Source organism: Capra hircus, chromosome 3 (assembly GCF_001704415.2).
Source record: "Capra hircus breed San Clemente chromosome 3, ASM170441v1, whole genome shotgun sequence".
Classification (NCBI taxonomy): Eukaryota; Metazoa; Chordata; class Mammalia; order Artiodactyla; family Bovidae; genus Capra; species Capra hircus.
In genome coordinates, this window is record NC_030810.1 from 62,107,293 (window position 1) to 62,127,360 (window position 20,068).

The 20,068-nt window shown below is 39.3% G+C and overlaps 1 protein-coding gene across 1 annotated transcript in view; it reads right to left on the reverse strand.

Moving 5' to 3' along the window:
* MCOLN3 (mucolipin 3) overlaps positions 426 to 20,068 on the reverse strand; it is a 36,214-nt gene continuing 16,571 nt past the window's right edge. Inside the window, exons 5-13 of the mRNA XM_018045687.1 lie at positions 18,958 to 19,042; positions 18,784 to 18,880; positions 12,278 to 12,377; positions 9,044 to 9,156; positions 8,813 to 8,962; positions 5,316 to 5,417; positions 5,085 to 5,207; positions 3,763 to 3,969; positions 426 to 1,778 (exon numbers count right to left, since the gene is read on the reverse strand). Coding sequence (XP_017901176.1) covers positions 1,644 to 1,778; positions 3,763 to 3,969; positions 5,085 to 5,207; positions 5,316 to 5,417; positions 8,813 to 8,962; positions 9,044 to 9,156; positions 12,278 to 12,377; positions 18,784 to 18,880; positions 18,958 to 19,042 — 1,112 coding nt within the window. The 3' untranslated portion in view covers positions 426 to 1,643. The remainder of the gene's footprint in view (positions 1,779 to 3,762; positions 3,970 to 5,084; positions 5,208 to 5,315; positions 5,418 to 8,812; positions 8,963 to 9,043; positions 9,157 to 12,277; positions 12,378 to 18,783; positions 18,881 to 18,957; positions 19,043 to 20,068) is intronic.

The following is a 20,068-nucleotide window of genomic DNA, read 5'->3' on the forward strand; positions in this document are numbered from 1 at the left end:
ACAGGAGGAACATAGTGACTTCAGAGAAAAGCAAAACCTCAGAGCAGTAATTCAGTGGTCTCACATTTCCACTGAAATATTACTGCTAATCCAAAAACTTCTGAAGGGGTAAAAAGAAGTATCTGTCAGATAATGAACACAATCTCAAAACTCAATGCATTCCAGCAAATTCCAAAAATGATTGTGACACAAATACTAGAATGAAGATTTAAAAAAATTCACCTAGAGATTAGATTTCTAGTTTTTAAAAGCCATAGGTACTACAAAATAGCTTATATTCATTGCAGAATCTCACATTTTGATACCTAGAGTCATTATTATGAATGTTATTGTGTTAAAACAATAAGAGTTCAGTGTCTTGAGGTTACCTTCATTTAGCCCTTAAAATGAAAAATTAACAGATCAATTTTCTTGAAAAACAGAGCTTGCTTTCAGAAAACCTTTATTGGACATCACATCACTGAATTCATTTCTGTTTGAATAAATAGCATACAAAACAAAGACTTATGTTGTGAAAATCCCTGAAGCTTCTAATCAGCAGTCTGCAAGGAGTAGAGACTTTGGTTTTATGTCTTTTTAAGGCATACATTTCCCATTTATTTTTAAATTTTGAACATAATTGATTTCTAAAATATTTCTGATGTCAGTTATAGAACTTCTCCCCATGAAACCATGATTAGTGACCCTGAAATGCTACTCTTTTCTGTGAGAATGAATGTGCCCCCAAGGGACCTGGTGCATCACGTACTTTTCACAAGGCTGTGCAAGTACCAATAAAAATCCTTGTGGGATTGAATATGCTTGTGGTATGCACTTTAATTTTCATAGATAAATAGAATACTCTTTCAACTTTGTCCTTTAATACTATAGGAAAGGAGAAAACCTATATGTGAGTACCAAAAAATCTGTTCTCCAGAAATCAAAACAGTATCAAATAACAGTTGTCCTTCAGAACCAAATATGTGACTGTTAGCTGGTGACTTTTTTCCTTCTCATTCTTTTAGAAAGTTAAAAGTCACTCAGTTGTGTCCAACTCTTGTAAGCCCATGGACTACACCCACCAGGCTCCTCTGTCCATGGAAATTTCCAGGCAAGAATACTAGACTGGGTTGCCATTTCTTACTCTAGGGCATCTTCCCCACCCAGGGATCGAACCCAGGTCTGCACTGCAGGCAGATTCTTTACCATCTGAGCCACCAATGATTACTGGATAGACAGCAACCATCCCGTCTCTCAGATGACAACTGAGAATGGTCCAGGCCAGGGTTAGTGACTTGGCTGACATCAGACCAGGCACTGTTTCTACTGATGACACAGTCAGCACAGTCAAAATAACTGGAAGCAAGAGTAAAGAAAGGTATGGAAAACATATCCTAAAAGTGGCAAAAAAAAAAAAACCAGGATAAGAATCCAACAGTTTCCCTCATCAAAGTGGGTTTTTAAAAAAAAATAAACCTAGCACAAAGCTATAGACATTAAATATTGCTTTAAAAATATAAACACAGTTCTTGATGAATTACAGTCATCAATTTGCTCAAAATAGTAGTCTTCAGACATACTACATCTGATATTAAAATACCTATTTTTATCTCTCAACTCATTTACATAATATATTCTCTCCAGAGCACAGATTAGCCTAACAGCTACTTTTTACAACAGCAGAATATCGATACTGGAGTGTCTTCTTCTAATCGGCACTTTCCAGAATTAGGCAGATCTTTGCACTCTGATATAAACATATGAAGTTCAGTCTCAGGAAAGCCATCTTGTTGGTAATGCTATACAGAAGAATTAAAAAAAAAAAGTTTTCATTAATAAGTCCCTTGAGAACAGCTTTATTTCAAATTCAGAGTGGATCATTTGGCTACAGGGGTGGGATGCATGCTAAGTCGCTTCAGTCGTGTCCAACTCTGTGCGACCCTACGGTCAGGCTCCTCTGTCCATGGGGTTCTCCACGGAATACTGGAGTGGATTGCCATGCCCTCCTCCAGAGGATCGTCCCGACCCAGGGATCGAACCTGCATCTCTTACATCTACCTGCGCTGGAAAGTAGGTTCTTTACTGCTAGCGCCACCTGGGAAACCCACAGGGGTGGGTTAGGCAGGGGTTTTTCTAAAGGGATAGTTCACTCGCTTCCATGTATTTTCATGGCGATGGAGCCTCTAGAGCCACTCTTAGGTTTGCCTAAGGAAAAGTGGGTCTAAGATTCTGCAGTGTCCTCCTGGGCTCTCTTTCGTGGGTCTGAGTCAACCTGAAATGGACATGTTGAATCTGAATCTAAGACCTCCTTCCAGGGAAAATCCAGCCTGCATACTATTTTGGAGTCTCTCTTCCAGACAGAGAGATTTATATAAAGATCTAATATTTATTTCAGTTTGGGGATCTAAGATCCCAAGAATGGGCCCTGGGCCAGAAAGGATCAGAAAGGACTCACCCATGTGACAAGTGCCCTGAGTCCGTGGAAAGAGGTTAACATCTAAACTAAGAGTCTTAAGCTTGTGTCAAGAGCTGTCCATTCACATTACTCTTTGAGACCTCAGATATCATCACCCTTGAATAAAATATAGCTTTCTACATGCAGAGGTGAAGGCAGTGAACTTTTAGAGCACCATGGGAAGGGATTTGGACAGGTACAACTACATTCTTTCCAGTCTCCCTGGTGACTCTAAGCAAGTCGGTCAAGTGAGCATTGAGGACAGTCAGTTCTTGACACCTGATTCAGTAAGAATGAAGTCACAGCCCTGATTGCCTGAACAAGGTATTTGTAATTACCAGTATATAATCCATCAACTCTTGATCGTCTTTCTCCTTATCTATTCACATGGCATCAGGTTTCATTACCCTCTCATGTTCAGAAACAGAAGTCCCCAGATGGAAGTGTCTATGCCAATAATATACCTAACGTGCTACTACTAACGTGTGTGTGCAGGCCAAGTTGCTTCAGTTGTACCCAACTCTTTGCAATGGACTGTAGCCCACCAGGCTCTTCTGTCCATGGGATTCTACAGGCAAGAATACTGGAGTAGATTGCCATTTCTTTCTCCAGGGGATCTGCCCAACCCAGGGATCGAACCCAAGTCTCCTACATCTCCTGCATTAGCAGATGGGTTCTTGAGCCACTAGCGCCATGTGGGAAGGTTATTAGAAATTTGAATACATATGGATATTTATTCTGCCTTTCCATATTTTAAAGGGCTCAAACTGATTTTTAAAATCCAGCGTGAATAACAGTAGTAGTGATTAAGAGTTGGACACAAGTGAGCGACTAAATGATAACAGCTTTTCAAATCACGCTCCTAAATGTGGAACATATACATGGCGAGTTCTTGACCTATCAGTTTCTTGACTGTTCTGGAGACCAAGCCTCTGGAGTGGTCCCAAGAAGGGCCTAGCAGAATGATGAGTTCAGTTACAGCACACTTCAAATAAAGAGGTCAATTTTTCTTCATGAAAATTGGATTTTAAAAGCTCCCCACAAGATTTTGACCATCTGAAATGTCATGTTTCACTAACCCAATACCTAATGATCCTTATAATGCTAATAAAAGATTAGAAAGCTTGTTTGAAAACACACAGTTACTCAAAGACAAACCTTGCAACATTCTAGAAATTCTATTTCTCGGGATCTAAAATTGAAGTCCTTTTTCTCTACTCAGAAGAAATTACCATTCCATTGATCTCCTCCCCATTAGGTACTGTATTTTATTGACTCTCTACAAGTTCTAGGGAAATGTCACTCCTCGCGGTTCTTGATGACCCTACCTTAATTGTTTCATACGTATCAGTGATCAGTGTGATGAAAAGACTTAAAATCATGTATATAAAAAGGCTGATGAATGAGTAGAGGTAAATTCTGCTAAACAGCCAGACCCGGTAACTTTTTTGCTGCATTTTTGCAAATGTGGCAAACATATCATCTCCATTTATCAGCGAGAAAAGACACTCAGAGACCATGTTCAGAGATCGGAACTGCAAAAAAAAAAAATACTCATTTTATTTCATGTTCCTTCCCACTGGAGACTTTGATCATGACTCCATAATAAAAATAGTGGAACTAGATATCCCAAGTTACCCTTTCAAACAAATACCCTTAGGTAACCACAGGCATTTTTTTTTTAAAAAACAAGAGAAAATCAAACAAAAGTTTAATAACATGTACACAATGGAGACAACCGGGAAAAGTCATTCCTATAGACATTTGCTTTGTGATCTACATAGTATGTACATGCCTACTGTTTTTCTTGGAACGAGGAGCTCCTTCTTGATGTTCCTCTTCATAGGAGGAGCCTGAACTGAAGAAGAAAAACACGGAAGGGACAGACCAGCTCCTCTGAGTCAAGCCTTTACCCTCTCCTTTACTTTTCTATAGAAAGAGATCCTTGAAATGCTTCTGCATTCAGGTCTCGAACACAAATGCTCATGCTTCTGTTCTAAAGTTCATTCCATTTAAGATGATGGTATTACAGTCAAGACTATAACTCTAGTAAACAAAATTTTCAAATATTTCTACAAGTTTCTCCCCATACTACTTTAAAAAATAAAGTCACATTTCAATAAAAATTACCTAAATAGCCCATAAATATATGTTGATGAATCAAATTGTCAAACCTGGCTCCACTGATGGTAAGAAGGACTTAACTATCTGACACTGCTCACAAAAGGAGCTGAGGCAACCAAGGAATTGACCATCCTCTCAAGCTGGTCTTACCTTGTGTGTGTGCTCAGTCGCTTCAGTTGTGTCCAACTCTTTGCAACACTATGGACTATAGCCTGCCAGGCTCCTCTGTCCATGGGATTTCTCCAGGCAATAATACTGGAGTGGGTTGCCCTGCCCTCCTCCAGGGGATCTTCCCAAGCCAGGGATTGAACCCACATCTTTTACATGTCTTGCACTGGGAAGCGGGTTCTTTCCCATTAGTGCCACCTGGTCTTACCTCACCAGTTTAAAAACATGGCAACAGACACAATACCTTCAACCTTTAAGGCTGAGTCACAAAGTAAAAAGAGCTTATTTTAAAAGAATAGCAAGCCACTGGTACTACCCTGAGAGCTTAACAGCAACAGAGAAAGTTGTTTACTAGTACCTTATCATGATAAGGCCCCAGCACGATCCATCCACAGAAGCAATAGCCTAAATAAATCATGGCTGCACAGCAGCAGAACCTGATGACATTGGGCAGTGCCGCCTGGAGGGTGAGAATGAGGAGCTGGGAAAGTAAAAGAAGTCATTAGAATCCCTTTGTCCTTCAAACAAAGCAGTGTAGTAACTTTGAAAGAGAAATACCAACAGCTTGGAGATCTGTGGAATTCCTTACATTGTATTTCTGAAAAAAACCAAAGTACCGGATAACTCCAAGCCACACAAGCATGGTAGAGGTCCCAAGAAGTATGCTACAGACATCATAACTTGTTAGACTCTAAAACACAGTGGAAAAAAATTATCAGTTATATAGCAGAAATTCATTGGGGCAAAAATTATTTATTGAGTAGCGAAGAGTTTGGCACCATTCTAGGTGCTAAGGACAAAGTAGTAAACAGACAAAATTCCCTGCCCTCATGAGGTTTACATTCTAGTGGGTGTAGAGAGAGATGACAGAAGTTAGTTAGCGCAACCCTTCATACATGGGCTGATGGTAAGTGGAGAGGAGAAAATTCAGGGAAGGGGACAAAGGATGGCTGTGCACTGCATTTCAAAAGGGTGATCAGGGAAGGTCTCACTGAAAAGGGGGCATTTGAGCAAAGACATGAAGGGAGTGAGGGAGCAAACCAAGCAAGAATCTAGGGGAAGAGCTTTCCAGGCAGAGGGACCAGTATCTGCAGAGGCCCAAAAGCAGGAGGGCATCTGGCAAGATAGTGGTCTGGCTAGAGAATGATAGAGGAGAATAAGGAGTCACTGAGGTGAGGAAGCAGGTAGTTTAGAGCTTCACAAGTATAATTTAACAACTTTGCCTTTTACTTTGAATAGATGAGGGAGATTGAGAGCTCTGAATAGGAGTGCTGTAATCCAGTGTTGGCTCTATGGTTGAGAGCAGACTGTGGAAGAGAGAGATGGCTACTGCAGTAATGCAGATGAGAGCTGATGGTGCTTTGGACCAGGCTGGGAATGGTGGAGGTAATGAGGTGATTTCTGAAGGTAGATAAACAGGATTTTCTCTTGGATGAGATATGGAGGAGAGGGAATTAGTAAAAAAAGAGGAGCCAAGGATGGATCTATGGTTTTTTTCCTTGAACAGCTGAAAAGAGCTGCCATTAACTGAAGTTTGAAAGGCCACAGAGAAGTGAGCTTTGACTTTGGAGGTGGAGTTGTTTTGTTCAGTCACTCAGTCATGTCCAGCTCTTTGTGACCCCATGGACTGCAGCACGCCAGGCTTCCCTGTCCATCACCAACTCCCAGAGTTTGCGCCAACTCACGTCCATTGAGACAATGATTGTTTTAGGTATGTTAAATTTGTGAAGCTGTGTAGACATTCAAGTGAAGATGTGGAAGAAACAGTTGGATATTTGAGACTGGAGTTCAGGGAATAATTCCAAACTGGAGAAACAGATTTGAAAATCATTGGAAAATAGGTACTCTTTAAGGCAATAGGATAGGATAAGATCACAAAACAAAGGCAGAAAAACGAGGTGTTTAAGCACGCTGCCTTGAAGCTCTGTTACTTAAATAGCTTGGTGAAGTCAGAAGGAACAGCAAAGGGAAGGGAAGACCAGCCATGATTCAAGAGAAAAATTAGGTAAGTGACAGCCAGCGAAAAAACTCATCAACAAAGAAGGTGCTTGCAGTGTTAAAAAGCTGCTAATGGGTCAAAATGAGGGTAAATAACTGAATATTAGACACAGCAACAGTTACAGGTCATTGGAAAATACACTTTCCGTGCAGCCTGATTAGAACAGATACAAGATAGAACTGGATGAACAGAGCCAGAAACAGTATTAAATACTCTTTTGAGGTCTTTTGCTGTGTAAAGGAGAGCAGAGAAATGGGGAAGTAGCTGGAGAGAGAACAGGTTGAGATTTTGTCTTTTTAGAAAGAAAGGAAAAAAACACAAAAAAACATGCTCATGGAAACGCCATGGCAGAGAACAGGAAATTAAGGATGCATGAGAAACAGAGTAAGAAGAGCAAGCAAGTAGGGACAGCATCTGATAGGCACGTGGAGGAGCTGGCCCTGGATAGTAACCTAAATATTATGTCCACAGTAAGAGAAAATGCAAAGTGTATGGGCATTGATGCTCATGGGTCTGGAACAAGCAAGCAGGGACAGCATCTGATAGGCACATGGAGGAGTTGGCCCCGGATAGTAACCTAAATATTATATCCACAGTAAGAGAAAATGCAAAGTGTATGGGCATTGATGTTGATGGGTAGATAAATGAAGTGGGATTTTGTAGAATTTCAATTCTGTTTAATATTTTGTGAAACAGAAAGTGAGGTCATCAGCTAGAAGAAAGGATAGAAAAGAGGTATTAGAAGTTTAGAAGTTTCAAGCGAGAAAAAATATGAAATGATCAGCTAGAAGGCAGGGGGAATGCATGGTCTAGAAAAATGTAGAAAGACTGCTGTACACCATTAAGGGCTCACTGAAGTTAATGGTAGGTGGGATTAGTAAAAATGAAGATTTGCTGCAAATCTCCCCCTACTTCTCTTTATTTGTTCCCTAAAGTTAAACATCTATTTCAATGATATATATTACCCTGGCATATGGTGACAGCTGCTCCATGGCTTCTAAACTCACTCTCTCTTTCTGAGGTACATGTGTGGGCTGTCTTCCCAGCTCCCCTGCAGTCAGATGTGGCTAAATTTTCTCCAGCAGGACTGGACAGAATGAAGGCTGCCATTCTGAGCCAAGGGATGACTATAAGAGACCTACTACCTACCATACCAGGTTCTCCCTTCCATGGGCTGCACCCTGTTCATGAGACAATCCAGTATCAATCATGCAGTCTGGGTGAGCCTTCAATGGTCATCAGAGAAAAAGATGGGAGAAACTTAGATTCCTAAATGACTGTGTGGAGCTGCATGACTTGCCAGGCTGGAAAACCCACCCTGACAATTACATGAGGGAGAAATAAGCTCTTATCATATCTGAGCTATTGCATTTGAGATCTCTGCCCAGGAATCTCAACCAAAACAGGCTCCCCATGTGGTTCATACTCATCCTTAATTGCAGTTGAGGATAGAAAAACCTAAATCTAAACAAGATTAGTTTGAACAGTATTTTTTTTTTTTTTTTGCTTTGGGGGAGGGTTGATATACAAGCTGGATTAGTCCTAACTTAAAATGGAAAACCTTGCAGTACATCAATGGTAACAGCAAGAAAATGGGAATATTCTCAGTTTGAATGGATAAAGGAATAACTGCAAGGACTCGCACAATAGTACTTTGGCCTCACTTCCCATCTCCTGCCCACAGTCCAGCTCCTTCTACTGAAGATTCTGGCATTCCTCCTAAGAACAACAACAAAAAAATCTTTTACCTTAGTTATCTTGGTGTGTGTATGACTTTCAGTGTGTGCAAGAATTTATAGGCCCCAACCTCAGAGTTCATATTCAGTGGGTCTAACGTGGGGTATTTTATCAGATGACATGGGGTATTTTACCCAAACAACCCTGATTGAGAGGACTTAAATCACACTTTGAAAAACAGCCTAAAATATTTCCTGACTATACTCTTACGAATTACTGTTATTTCAGGTTTACCCAATACAATGTTTGAAAAAAATCTTGTACTCTGTGAATCCTTACATTTTGGAAAAACAAACGACAGTTAAGGCAAATCTGATACTAACAATGACATAAATAGGAAAAAATTTTACCTTAGCTTGAATTTCCATTTTCAGAATTGATCCAATGATGGTCAATATGTCACTAATAATAATCATAATATACCATCCATTGACGAATTCCATTCGCTCAGAAACAGAAACTTCCTTCTTATAATGGAGGAGGAAAAAATTGACAAATTCCTTTAGGGAAAAGAGGGGAGGCATGGTGAACTTCTGTCAATCAAAACGACCAGTGCATTCCTAGAAAGCAGTGACTCCTACCTGCTGAAGCTGAAGTCCTCTCACCACAGATCGAACACACTGGATTAACGAAGCCAAGCATGTCAGAATAATGAAGACATCAAAGATCATCATGTAATGAGTGTTCTTCTGAACTGGAGGAAAGAAGGTTACCTGCTTATGTGCTGGAACATCAGTGTGGTGACATTTACTTCTACTTCTTACCCGCCCCCCCCCCCCCATTTTTAGCCTCATTTATTTTAACAGCTGCATTGCGTCATTTCAGTACAGATGTACAAGACTTTATTTGTAAGGATGTTCAGGCTGTAATCTGGTTTCACTACTACAATCCATTCTCCAGGTCCTCTTTGTGCACAGGTTCAAGTGATTCTTTAGGTGGATGAATATCCAAAGATGGAATTGTTGGGTTAAAGCATACACATCTTTCTAAAAATAGATCTAAGAAATTGCTCTGCAAAAATATCATGCCAGTTTACATGCCTACACACATCACACATCTTCTTCATCATTGGATATCAGTATTCATTAGTTTTTACCAATAAAAGGAGCAAGTGATGTGAAATGCCATTTTTATCATGTACCAAATGGCTGTTGAATGTATTCAAGTACCATATCTTCCCTTTCCAACTTTTTTGTGTGTTTTAATGCCTAAGAAAAATACATCTCATTACTTTCCTAGAATTTCTGCTGGCTAGTCTTACTTGTTATTTTCCCATATTTCTTCAGGACCAAAATGTCAAATTCCAATAACAATCTTACTGTTAATTTTTTGGGGGAATCATGCTGAATTTATAGATTAATCTAGGGAGAATTGACATGTTCATGTTAAATCACTTGACGAAAGACATAATGTGTCGTCTTTTTTTTTCCATCCTCAGAAACATTTTTTTTTCCTCAGAAACATTTTCAAGTTTTATATGGATCCTTCTTCACACTCACGTTTAGAATAATTTTAAAAATTCAAGTATTCTTTGTACAAAGATAACAAACAAAAAAAGCTCTGATACAGATTCTTCTGTTAGTATTTAAAGAAGGTTAAAAGTCCTCAAAACCATGTATCAAAGATATTTAACTATTACCTGTCATCTTTTGTTCTTAATACAGTTAGGGTTCCCGTATATCTTATTTAAATATACTTATCTAGGTATAAAATACTCATTAAGCATCAGGTGTATTTTCACATGCTGAGAATACAATAGTGAACAAGACAGATAGAGTCCCTGACCTTGTGGAACCTCTACTCCAGTGAGATAAGAGAAAAAAGTAAACAAGTTCAGGAACAAAATACTTCCTGATAGGAGTAAGTGATAGGAAGAAAGTAAATCCAAACAGCTACTAAGTGTATTTCCTACCTGGGGTAGTTTCAAGCATTTTTGAAGATTTAACTCATTTGCACCTCACAGTAACCCCACGAGGTAGGTGTGATTATCCCCACTTTGCAGGCGAGAAAACTGAAGCCCAGAGCGGTCACAGAACTTGCCTGAGATTCCAGGCCAGTAAGTGCAGAGTCAGCGTACAGACCTTTGCAGTTTGTCTCCAGTATCCGTCACTCTATCAGTGGTTCTTGGCATCTCTTTGGAACTTGTTAGAAATGAACATCCTCCTGCCTTACCCTAGCCCTAGTAAATCAGGAACTGCTTTCCTAAGCTCTCCAGGTAACACTAAAATTTGAGCACCACTGCTGAGGGAGCTTTGGGAGAGGGAATGGGGAGAAGAAAGGTTTGTTCGCACAGTGAAGGCAGGCCTCACCAGAGGCAGTGGCTTTTAGCTGAGACTTGAATGACAAGGCAGAGCCACCCGCACAGAGATTCTGGGAATCAGTCCTCCCAGCAGAAGCATAGCTAGGTGAAGAGCGGAGGGTGGCCGTCACATGCTCCCTTATAGAGCTTGTCTTACTTAACAAGTTGGGCTGCTCTCTGCTGATGGAAAGAACTCAAGGCTATACTGTAATGAAGCAACCCATACTTTTGTCAAGAGGCATCTAAATGTTATATGAAGGACTATATCTACTTCAGAAAAACTTAAAAGAAACAAACATTTGAGAGAAAGTTTATGTCCCAGGCACCTTCATATGCTCTCATTTTCCCTGTTCCCAAGTATCTGAAGTATTAAGATGTTTACAGATGACAAAACAGGTTTGTGTTTCAAATAAACAATTTTGTGATTGAAATTTTATAATTGAAGTTTGTGAGTCCAGGTCTTCATATATTTGAAGTTACCTATTAGTGAAAAGAATACTAAAATGAAGACATTTTATTTCATTTATTCATGCTATCTCATTACTATTTCTGAACTTTGTGAATCCATTAGTAGGGAACCCTAAAGTAGTTATTATCCAAGTATGGTCTGAATAAGGACTCACTGCACATTCCTGGGTCTCACTGCCAGACTTACTGACTGTCTTGTGTGAAGCTGGGAAAACTGCATCTTAGCAGGTACTTGGAATGGCGCTTCTGCTTACTAGAATCCAAGACCTTCTGACCTAATCATTAACGTCAAGCACAACACACTATTACACGCCACTACAAGGAACTAGGAAACAAGATCAATTCTTTCCAGTCAATTTCATCTAGTTCAGCTCCAAAATTCTCAGCGATACTCAATGAGTTTGTGTCTATATTTCTAGGACTGTACTCTGTCCTCATTTCATCTACTTTTCGACCTGGATGGAAGATAATTATAATGTGTGGGATATTTCAGGGTCAAATCCTACCTGAATTCTCCCTGGATATATGACCAAAGACACCAAAATTCACTTCTGAGCCTTAGTTTCTTTATCTGTAAAAAATAGGGATGCTACCTATCTCAAAGATATTTTAAAACACTGAAGTAAGGAAAGTGTAGCTCAAAGTACTTATGCAATAAACACTCGATAAATACTGGTTTGAGAAGATGTGATTTTTTGTTGTTGTTGTTGGGGGTACTTATGCAATAAACACTCAAAGTACTTATGCAATAAACACTCGATAAATACTGGTTTGAGAAGATGTGATTTTTGTTGTTGTTGTTGGGGGAATTATAAGCAGTTTTTTTTTAGTAAGGACTAGCCAGTGAAGGCTCATGGAAAAGGCAAGAAAAACCATTTAAATTAACTTATGAATTACTTGGAACATTAGATAACTAAAATGAATTAGGGACTTGGACATGATCCAATTCTTTCATTTGAAGCTCCACGTATCCTTGGGACGAGTAATTTAATAACCATTTAATATTATTTAATAACCATTTTGAAAACTAGTAAAATTCATTACTTACTTGATCCAGATACATGCCAGTCTTTACATTCTCTGATGGAGATGTCATTATCTAAACTTATCTTAATTCTTCCACTGTGGGCTTTGTTGTCAAAAGTTATCTGTGAAGAATAGGAAAAGGGTCAAAAACATACCTACTGCTTTTAAAGCCAAGGTGCTGCCAGGAATTAACTAGGAAACAATTCTCCCAAAGTTACAGGAAACCCAGATCCTCAACTATCACCTGATGCTAACTAACTTCCTTCAACCTCAGGAAGTTCCCTTTATTTCTCTGTGAGCTGAGAAAGTTGAGTTAGATCTTCTGTAAAGAATGTTTAGTCTCTAAAAATCCTAAGTTTCTAGGATAGTATTCAAGCCCTGAACCACTTGTAACACAAGAGAACTTCCCCCTCCTCTCATTCTCAGCACCTCTAGATGCCCTCCTGAGCAAGTACAAGCACGTTATCCCCCTTCTTCCAGCAGAGCCTTGGCTAGGGATAGATTTTTAATGCTGTTCTTACTAACACAGATGCTCATTATTTCCGTCTTGAAACATTTCAGGTGGAGCTTTTTCTATTTTCCTTCTAAGGTTCATTTTCTTTGTCACTTTGGAACCATATGTACAATATTACAAAGGATGTGGTCTCAGGGAACCAACAGTATGTCTGGCTTCAGTGATAACTGTTTTGGGACACCAGGCACCAACAGGACAAATGCCAGAACAGCTTTCATAGCTCTTCCACTGTCTTCCCCTTCAAGCTCCCCCACCTTCTCCTTGCAGACACCTGGAAGGCAAGCTAAGGAAATCAGCCTGGTTTGGGGGTTTTGTTTTCATTTTTGGTGCCTCTTCTCTCAGGTCCTAAAGTAAAAGGAAAGTTCTTTTCAAGTCTGCCATTTGTTGTGTCAGTCATTCAGTTGTGCCTGACTCTTTGTGACCCCATCGACTGTAGCCTGTCAGGCTCCTCTGTCCATAGAATTCTCCAGGCAAGAATTCTGGAGTCGGTTGCCATTCCCTTCTCCATGGGATCTTCCAGACCCAGGGATCGAACTTGGGTCTCCTACACTGCAGGAGGATTCTTTTAGATGAGTTTAATTGAAAATCTTCATGTGGTATAATCAGATATCACTTCAGACAAAAGATTACAAATAAACTTAGTAAGTCTAGTTAATCTGTTTCCACTCATGTTAGACTATAAGTTTCTTCCCGTGACAAGCAACCAAGGATATTGATAATGTATGCCCATCTTTATCATTGTGGAGACCCAGCCTCACACAAAGAAGATGCTCAGCACTATTTGAATGAGTCAGAAATCTTTGCCAAGAATAAACCATGCTTTGCCCATACAAAGAGCCTCGGGGTCTTTCAAATAGTAGGTGCTCAGTAAATATCCAATAAACTCTGACTTAATGTCAATCACATCTAAGCAAGGTTTAGAAGAAACTGAATTCTTTAAATGAAAAAGAAGAAACTGAGTGTAACTAATGACAGATTAGATAATACAGGAAAAATGATTAGTGATTTGAAGTCACAGCAGTAAAACTATTCAAAGTGAAGCACAGAGAAAATATGAGAAAATTAAATCAAAGAAAGAGGACAACTTCGAGTACCCAAATATACATATTACTGGAATCTCTGAAAAGTAGGGGGAAAGAGATAGAAAAATATTTGAAGAAATAACACTGAGTAAATGTCAAACATAATAAAAACTATAAACCCACAGATCCAAGATATTCAATGAACCCCAAATACAAGAAACATGAAGAAAACTACATACAAGTATATCAGAATCAAACCATTGAAACCAGAGATGAAGAGAAAAAATTTAAAAGCATCCGGGGTGGGGCGGGGGGGTGGGGGCGGTGAGGATACATCCCATACAGAAGAACAAAGACGAAGAAGACAGCAGATTTCTCATCAGAAACCATAGAAACTAAAGAGCAAAATCTTTAAAGTTCCAGGGTAAAAACAGCCAGGCTAGAAGTCTCTACCTCGTGAAACTACCTTTAAAAAACGAAGGTGAAATACTTTTACAGACATACAGAAGCAAAAAGAACTTATTACTAGCAGATCTGCAGTATAAGAAATATTAAAGGAAGCCCTGTATGCAGAAGGAAAACCATGCCAGGTGGTTTTTATGGTATACATGTACTGGCACACGATCACTTGAAAGTAGGCTGTAATAAGTTAAATATGTGTACTATAAACCATAAAATAACACAACAAAGAGTTATAGCTAATAAGCTAACATATGAGATAGACTGGAATCCTAAAAAAAAACACTCAGTTAATCCAAAAGAAGGCAAAAAAAGAAAGAAACCATATTAATAATTTCATGCAATTTAAATGATATAAGCACCTTAATTAAAAGGTAGAGATTGTTAGGTTGGCTTAAAAAAGCAAGACTCAACTATATGCTGTGTAAAAAGAAACCTACTTTAAATATAAGATACAAATAATTTAAAAGGATGAAAAAAGATATGCCATGCTAACACTAGTTATAAGAAAGTTGGAATGGTTATATTAACATCAAAGTAAATTTTAGAGCAAAGAATATGATAAGGGTTAAAAAGTGCCATTTCACAATGATAAAGAGTCAGTTCAAGTGAACACAAAAAACCCTAGATGTCTACACACTTAATAAAGAGCTTCAAAATACAAGTTGCAAGAATTTATCAAACTACTATGAATGAATGATAATGTACTACTTTATATTATGAACCCAACTGGGCACACACAAGATAACCTTAATCAGCTGTTGAATCAAACATCTACCACATACCAGATAATTAGATAGGTCCTTCATATGTGCTATATTTTATCTTCACAACAATTTTGTCAGGTAGGTGGGCATTAATTTGGTTTTACAAATGAGAAAACTGAGGCTCATGCCAATTAAATAAGTTGCCTAAAATTACATAGCTACTAACTGGTAAGCTAACATTAAAATTTAGATTTGTCTGACTCCAAATACTTTGGCCACCTCATGCAAAGAGTTGACTCATTGGAAAAGACTCTGATGCTGGGAGGGATTGGGGGCAGGAGGAGAAGGGGACGACAGAGGATGAGATGGCTGGATGGCATCACCAACTGGATGGACGTGAGTTTGAGTGAACTCCAGGAGTTGGTGATGGACAGGGAGGCCTGGTGTGCTGTGATTCATGGGGTCGCAAAGAGTCGGACACGACTGAGCGACTAAACTGAACTGAACTGAAAGTCCTTATATTTTACATCAAGGATATACTGCCACAGTTCATGTTTATTTAGGGCAAAAGTCACACTGATGGCTTTTATTATCAAATTACCTGATAGGATATAGTTTCCACCACAGTTCTATGAGATGTACTGCTAAATACACAATGAACAGACATAGCTGGGGATAATTCTCTCAAGAGTCTTCTCCAACACCACAGTTCAAAAGCATCAATTCTTCGGCACTCAGCCTTCTTCACAGTCCAACTCTCACATCCATACATGACCACAGGAAAAACCATAGCCTTGACTAGACAGACCTTAGTCGGCAAAGTAATGTCTCTGCTTTTGAATATGCTATCTAAGTTGGTCATAACTTTTCTTTCAAGGAGTAAGCATCTTTTAATTTCATGGCTGCAGTCACCATCTGCAGTGATTTTGGAGCCCCCCAGAAATAAAGTCTGACACTGTTTCCACTGTTTCCCCATCTATTTCCCATGAAGTGATGGGACCGGATGCCATGATTTTCATTTTCTGAAGATTATAAGACTTTTTAAAAAAGTATCATTTCTCTATAAGAGAGAGGCAGACAGACAGACAGAGAGAAGACTGTGGCTAACAGCTCAATTTTTAAAAAATCATGTAATTTTAAAAATTCACAACTTGCTGGTTACTATTAGGATCAAAATGTGTAGCCCAAATACAGTCTTACAGAATTAGTGCTTTTTCTTATTAAACAATATGCATAATTATTATATTATACTACATCCTAAAATATTTTTAATCTCAATTTCTGAAAACTTGATTTCTAACAGCCAATTAGTTGAGTGTGGACATAACTTTTGATACAAACTGCTACTGTAGTACTAGAAATCTGGACCATATGAAGGCTAGCCGTTATCAAATGCTGTCCTGCATATGCCTCTCAGCATTGCGTTACTGACTCAGATCCTTGTGAGATGATGAACCAGCATGAGAGGCATCTAGTGCTCCATACAGAGCATCAAAGCTCCATCTGCAACTGGAATACAAAGAGGAAGCTAACCAGAACTTTCAGAGGCAGCATGCAGGAGGCACTGTGAGCAATAACTTCCATACGCTGCAAATATCCTCAGTGAGGAAACTCAGCAGCAAGAACCCTTGGCAATGACCTTAAGCAGACTGCCACCAACTGCTGGGAGCTAACCATACAAACCTACAAACTGTTCTTTTTCTATTTGCCAGGTGCTGTTCTTGGTCCTGAAGACTCAGCAGTGAACAAGACAAGGTCCCTGCCCTCAGAGAACTTACGCTGAGGTACAGAAGACTGATGATTAACAACTAAACAAGTGGGTACAAGAGTCCCTCCCCTTTATCCAAGATCCCCAGCGGATGCCTGACATCACAGATAATACCAAAATTCATATATAATATTTTTCCTATACATACACACCTTTGATCAAGTTATAAATTAGGCACAGGAGAGTAAAAACAGTAATAATTTTAAAAAGTGGGCTTCCCTGGTGGCACAGTGGTAGAGAATCCACCTGCAATGCAGGAGACGCAGGTTCGATCCCTGGGTTGGGAAGATCCCCTGGAGGAGGAAATGGCAACCCACTCCAGTATTTTTGCCTGGGAAATCCATGGACAGAGGAGCCTACAGTCTATGGGGTCACAAAAGAGTCAGACATGACTTAGCGACTAAACAACAGTAATAAAATAGAAAAATTATAACATATACTATAATAAAAGTTAGATGAATGTGGTCTAAGTATCTTGTACAAATTAAATGCCTTTTTCCATCTTAACTACATACTTATCACACTGTGGCCCTAATTTTTGCAGTTTGAGCTGCAATAGTAAAACTAGCATGGATTTCTTTTTCCTTCTTCACAATGTCACCTATAGATTTCTTCTTGTAGCTTAAGCAATCTCAACATACAATTGGTTTTCTGTCTCCATTAAGTTAAGAGCTTTCAGTTTTTCACCTAAAGAAATACTTTGGCATATTGGAATCACCAGCTTTGGGGCCATTCTTCAGTAAAATAAAGCTTATCTGAACACAAATACTGTGATATGTAAACAACTGAGAGGGTTCAGTTCAGTTCAGTCACTCAGTCATGTCCGACTCTTTGCGACCCCATGAATCGGAGCACGCCAGGCCTCCCTGTCCATCACCAACTCCAGGAGTTCACTCAGACTCACGTCCATCGAGTCAGTGATGCCATCCAGCCATCTCATCCTCTGTCGTCCCCTTCTCCTCCTGCCCCCAATCCCTCCCAGCATCAGAGTCTTTTTCAATGAGTCAATTCTTCGCATGAGGTGGCCAAAGTACTGGAGTTTCAGCTTTAGCAACATTCCTTCCAAAGAAATCCCAGGGTTGATCTCCTTCAGAATGGACTGGTTGGATCTCCTTGCAGTCCAAGGGACTCTCAAGAGTCTTCTCCAATACCACAGTTCAAAAGCATCAATTCTTCGGCGCCCAGCCTTCTTCACAGTCCAACTCTCACATCCATACATGACCACAGGAAAAACCATAGCCTTGACTAGACAGACCTTAGTTGGCAAAGTAATGTCTCTGCTTTTGAATATACTATCTAGGTTGGTCATAACTTTTCTTCCCAGGAGTAAGCGTCTTTGAATTTCATGGCTGCAATCACCATCTGCAGTGATTTTGGAGCCCCCAAAAATAAAGTCAGCCACTGTTTCCACCGTTTCCCCATCTATTTCCCATGAAGTGATGGGACCGGATGCCATGAGCTTGGTTTTCTGAATGTTGAGCTTTAAGCCAACTTTTTCACTTTTCACTTTTACTTTCATCAAAAGGCTTTTTAGTTCCTCTTCACTTTCTGCCATAAGGGTGGTGTCATCTGCATATCTGAGGTTATTGATATTTCTCCCGGCAATCTTGATTCCAGCTTGTGTTTTTTCCAGTCCAGCGTTTCTCATGATGTACTGTGCATATAAGTTAAATAAGTAACTGAGAGGGTTACTGAGTGACTAACGGATGGTATACACTGGACCAAAGGATGATTCATACTGAGGAGGGTCAGAAAGTTTTCATTATGCTACTCAGAATGACATGCAGTTTAAAATACATGAATGGTTTATTTCTGTAATTTTCCACTTAATATTTTCAGACAGAGGTTGACCATGATAACTAAAACCTCGGAAAGTGAAAATGCAGTTAAGAAAGGACTAACAGAGCTAGCTGAACCAATGTCTCCTCTGTGCATATCCAATTAGGACAAGAACACCCTATACATTTGATCAACCCTCAACACAAGTAGATGGAACACATAACTAGATAAAACAATTTTTCTCCAGACAGGAATCAAATTAGCCCAGCCCACACTCACAGTCAGAGTAAAGTCGTAACAGTCCGGGAGCTCATGATGACGAATAGTTTGCAGGTTAATGGCCTTCAGTTTAAACTGCAGCTCCACTGTTATGAGTCTGGAAAACAGGAGACTTCAGTGCAGTGAAAACATGTACACACAAACAGGAGTTAACCTCCCACCTGCTTCCCTCACCTGTGAAAGTCCAGTGTTAAGTTGAGTTTATTCTCTTCTAGTGTTCCAATGTGAAAAGGTTCATTTGGTTCCACAAAGAAACATTCTGCCATAGAAAGGAACAAAACATAAAATAGCACCTGAAATAAACCGAAAACTGCCTCCTGAAGGGATCATATCATGAAAACTGGATATTCAGATTCTGGTATTTTTGTGAATTAAGATTTTTAAATCTAAACATCCATACCACATGGTGACGATGACTTTTATTTGTTTGTAAGATGTGACTATAACATTTCTTGAGTGGATGGAGGTAGAGAAAGATCTGAATTCTATTTCACTGGGTATAAAAGGCCATCTTCCTTCCTGTCTTTTTCAGCCTAAATTTTGAGGCCCCTCTCCCTTTTTGTATCCTATGCATACATTTGAAGCACCTAGAGTGTCTAAGATAAAATTTTTTTTTACAGTATCTATTTTTTAAAAATATTATGTGTTGACAATTTTCCCTCAATAAACACTTTTTTAAAAAAGGAAGACAGCATCATAGAAGGTTTTTACTAGTCAGTACTATAATACTTTATTATTTTTCTCAAAGAAAAAGTCCCAGCGGCTACTGCTAAAAGTACTTACTTTTTAACTCAATGACCTAAGCTAATGTTTTAGGTACAAAGTGTAAATAGAACTTTGCTAATGGGAATAAGCTATGCTATTCTAAATTCTGGTTCTCACTGGTGGTGGTTTAGCTGCTAAGTTGTGTCTGACTCTTTGCGACTCCATGGACTGTAGCCCACCAGGCTCCTCTCTTCATGGGATTTCCCAGGCAAGAATACTGGAGTGGGTTGTCATTTCCTTCTCCAGGGGATCTTCCTGACCTAGGAATTGAACCCAGGTCTCCTGAACTGCAGGCATATCTCTAACTGACTGAGCTATGAGGGAATTTCATTACTCCTCAACTTACCCCCAAAGATACTGAATAGTCAAGTACTATTGAGGGGAGAAAGTTTTATATATCATATATTCAAGAACTTTCAAACATTTGTTTCATAAGGGCAATATCTATCTATTAAACTGGCTTATCCAGAAGAGAAGTTGTGGAATAAAATGGTTAAGAGCACAGCCTGGGTCAGATTTC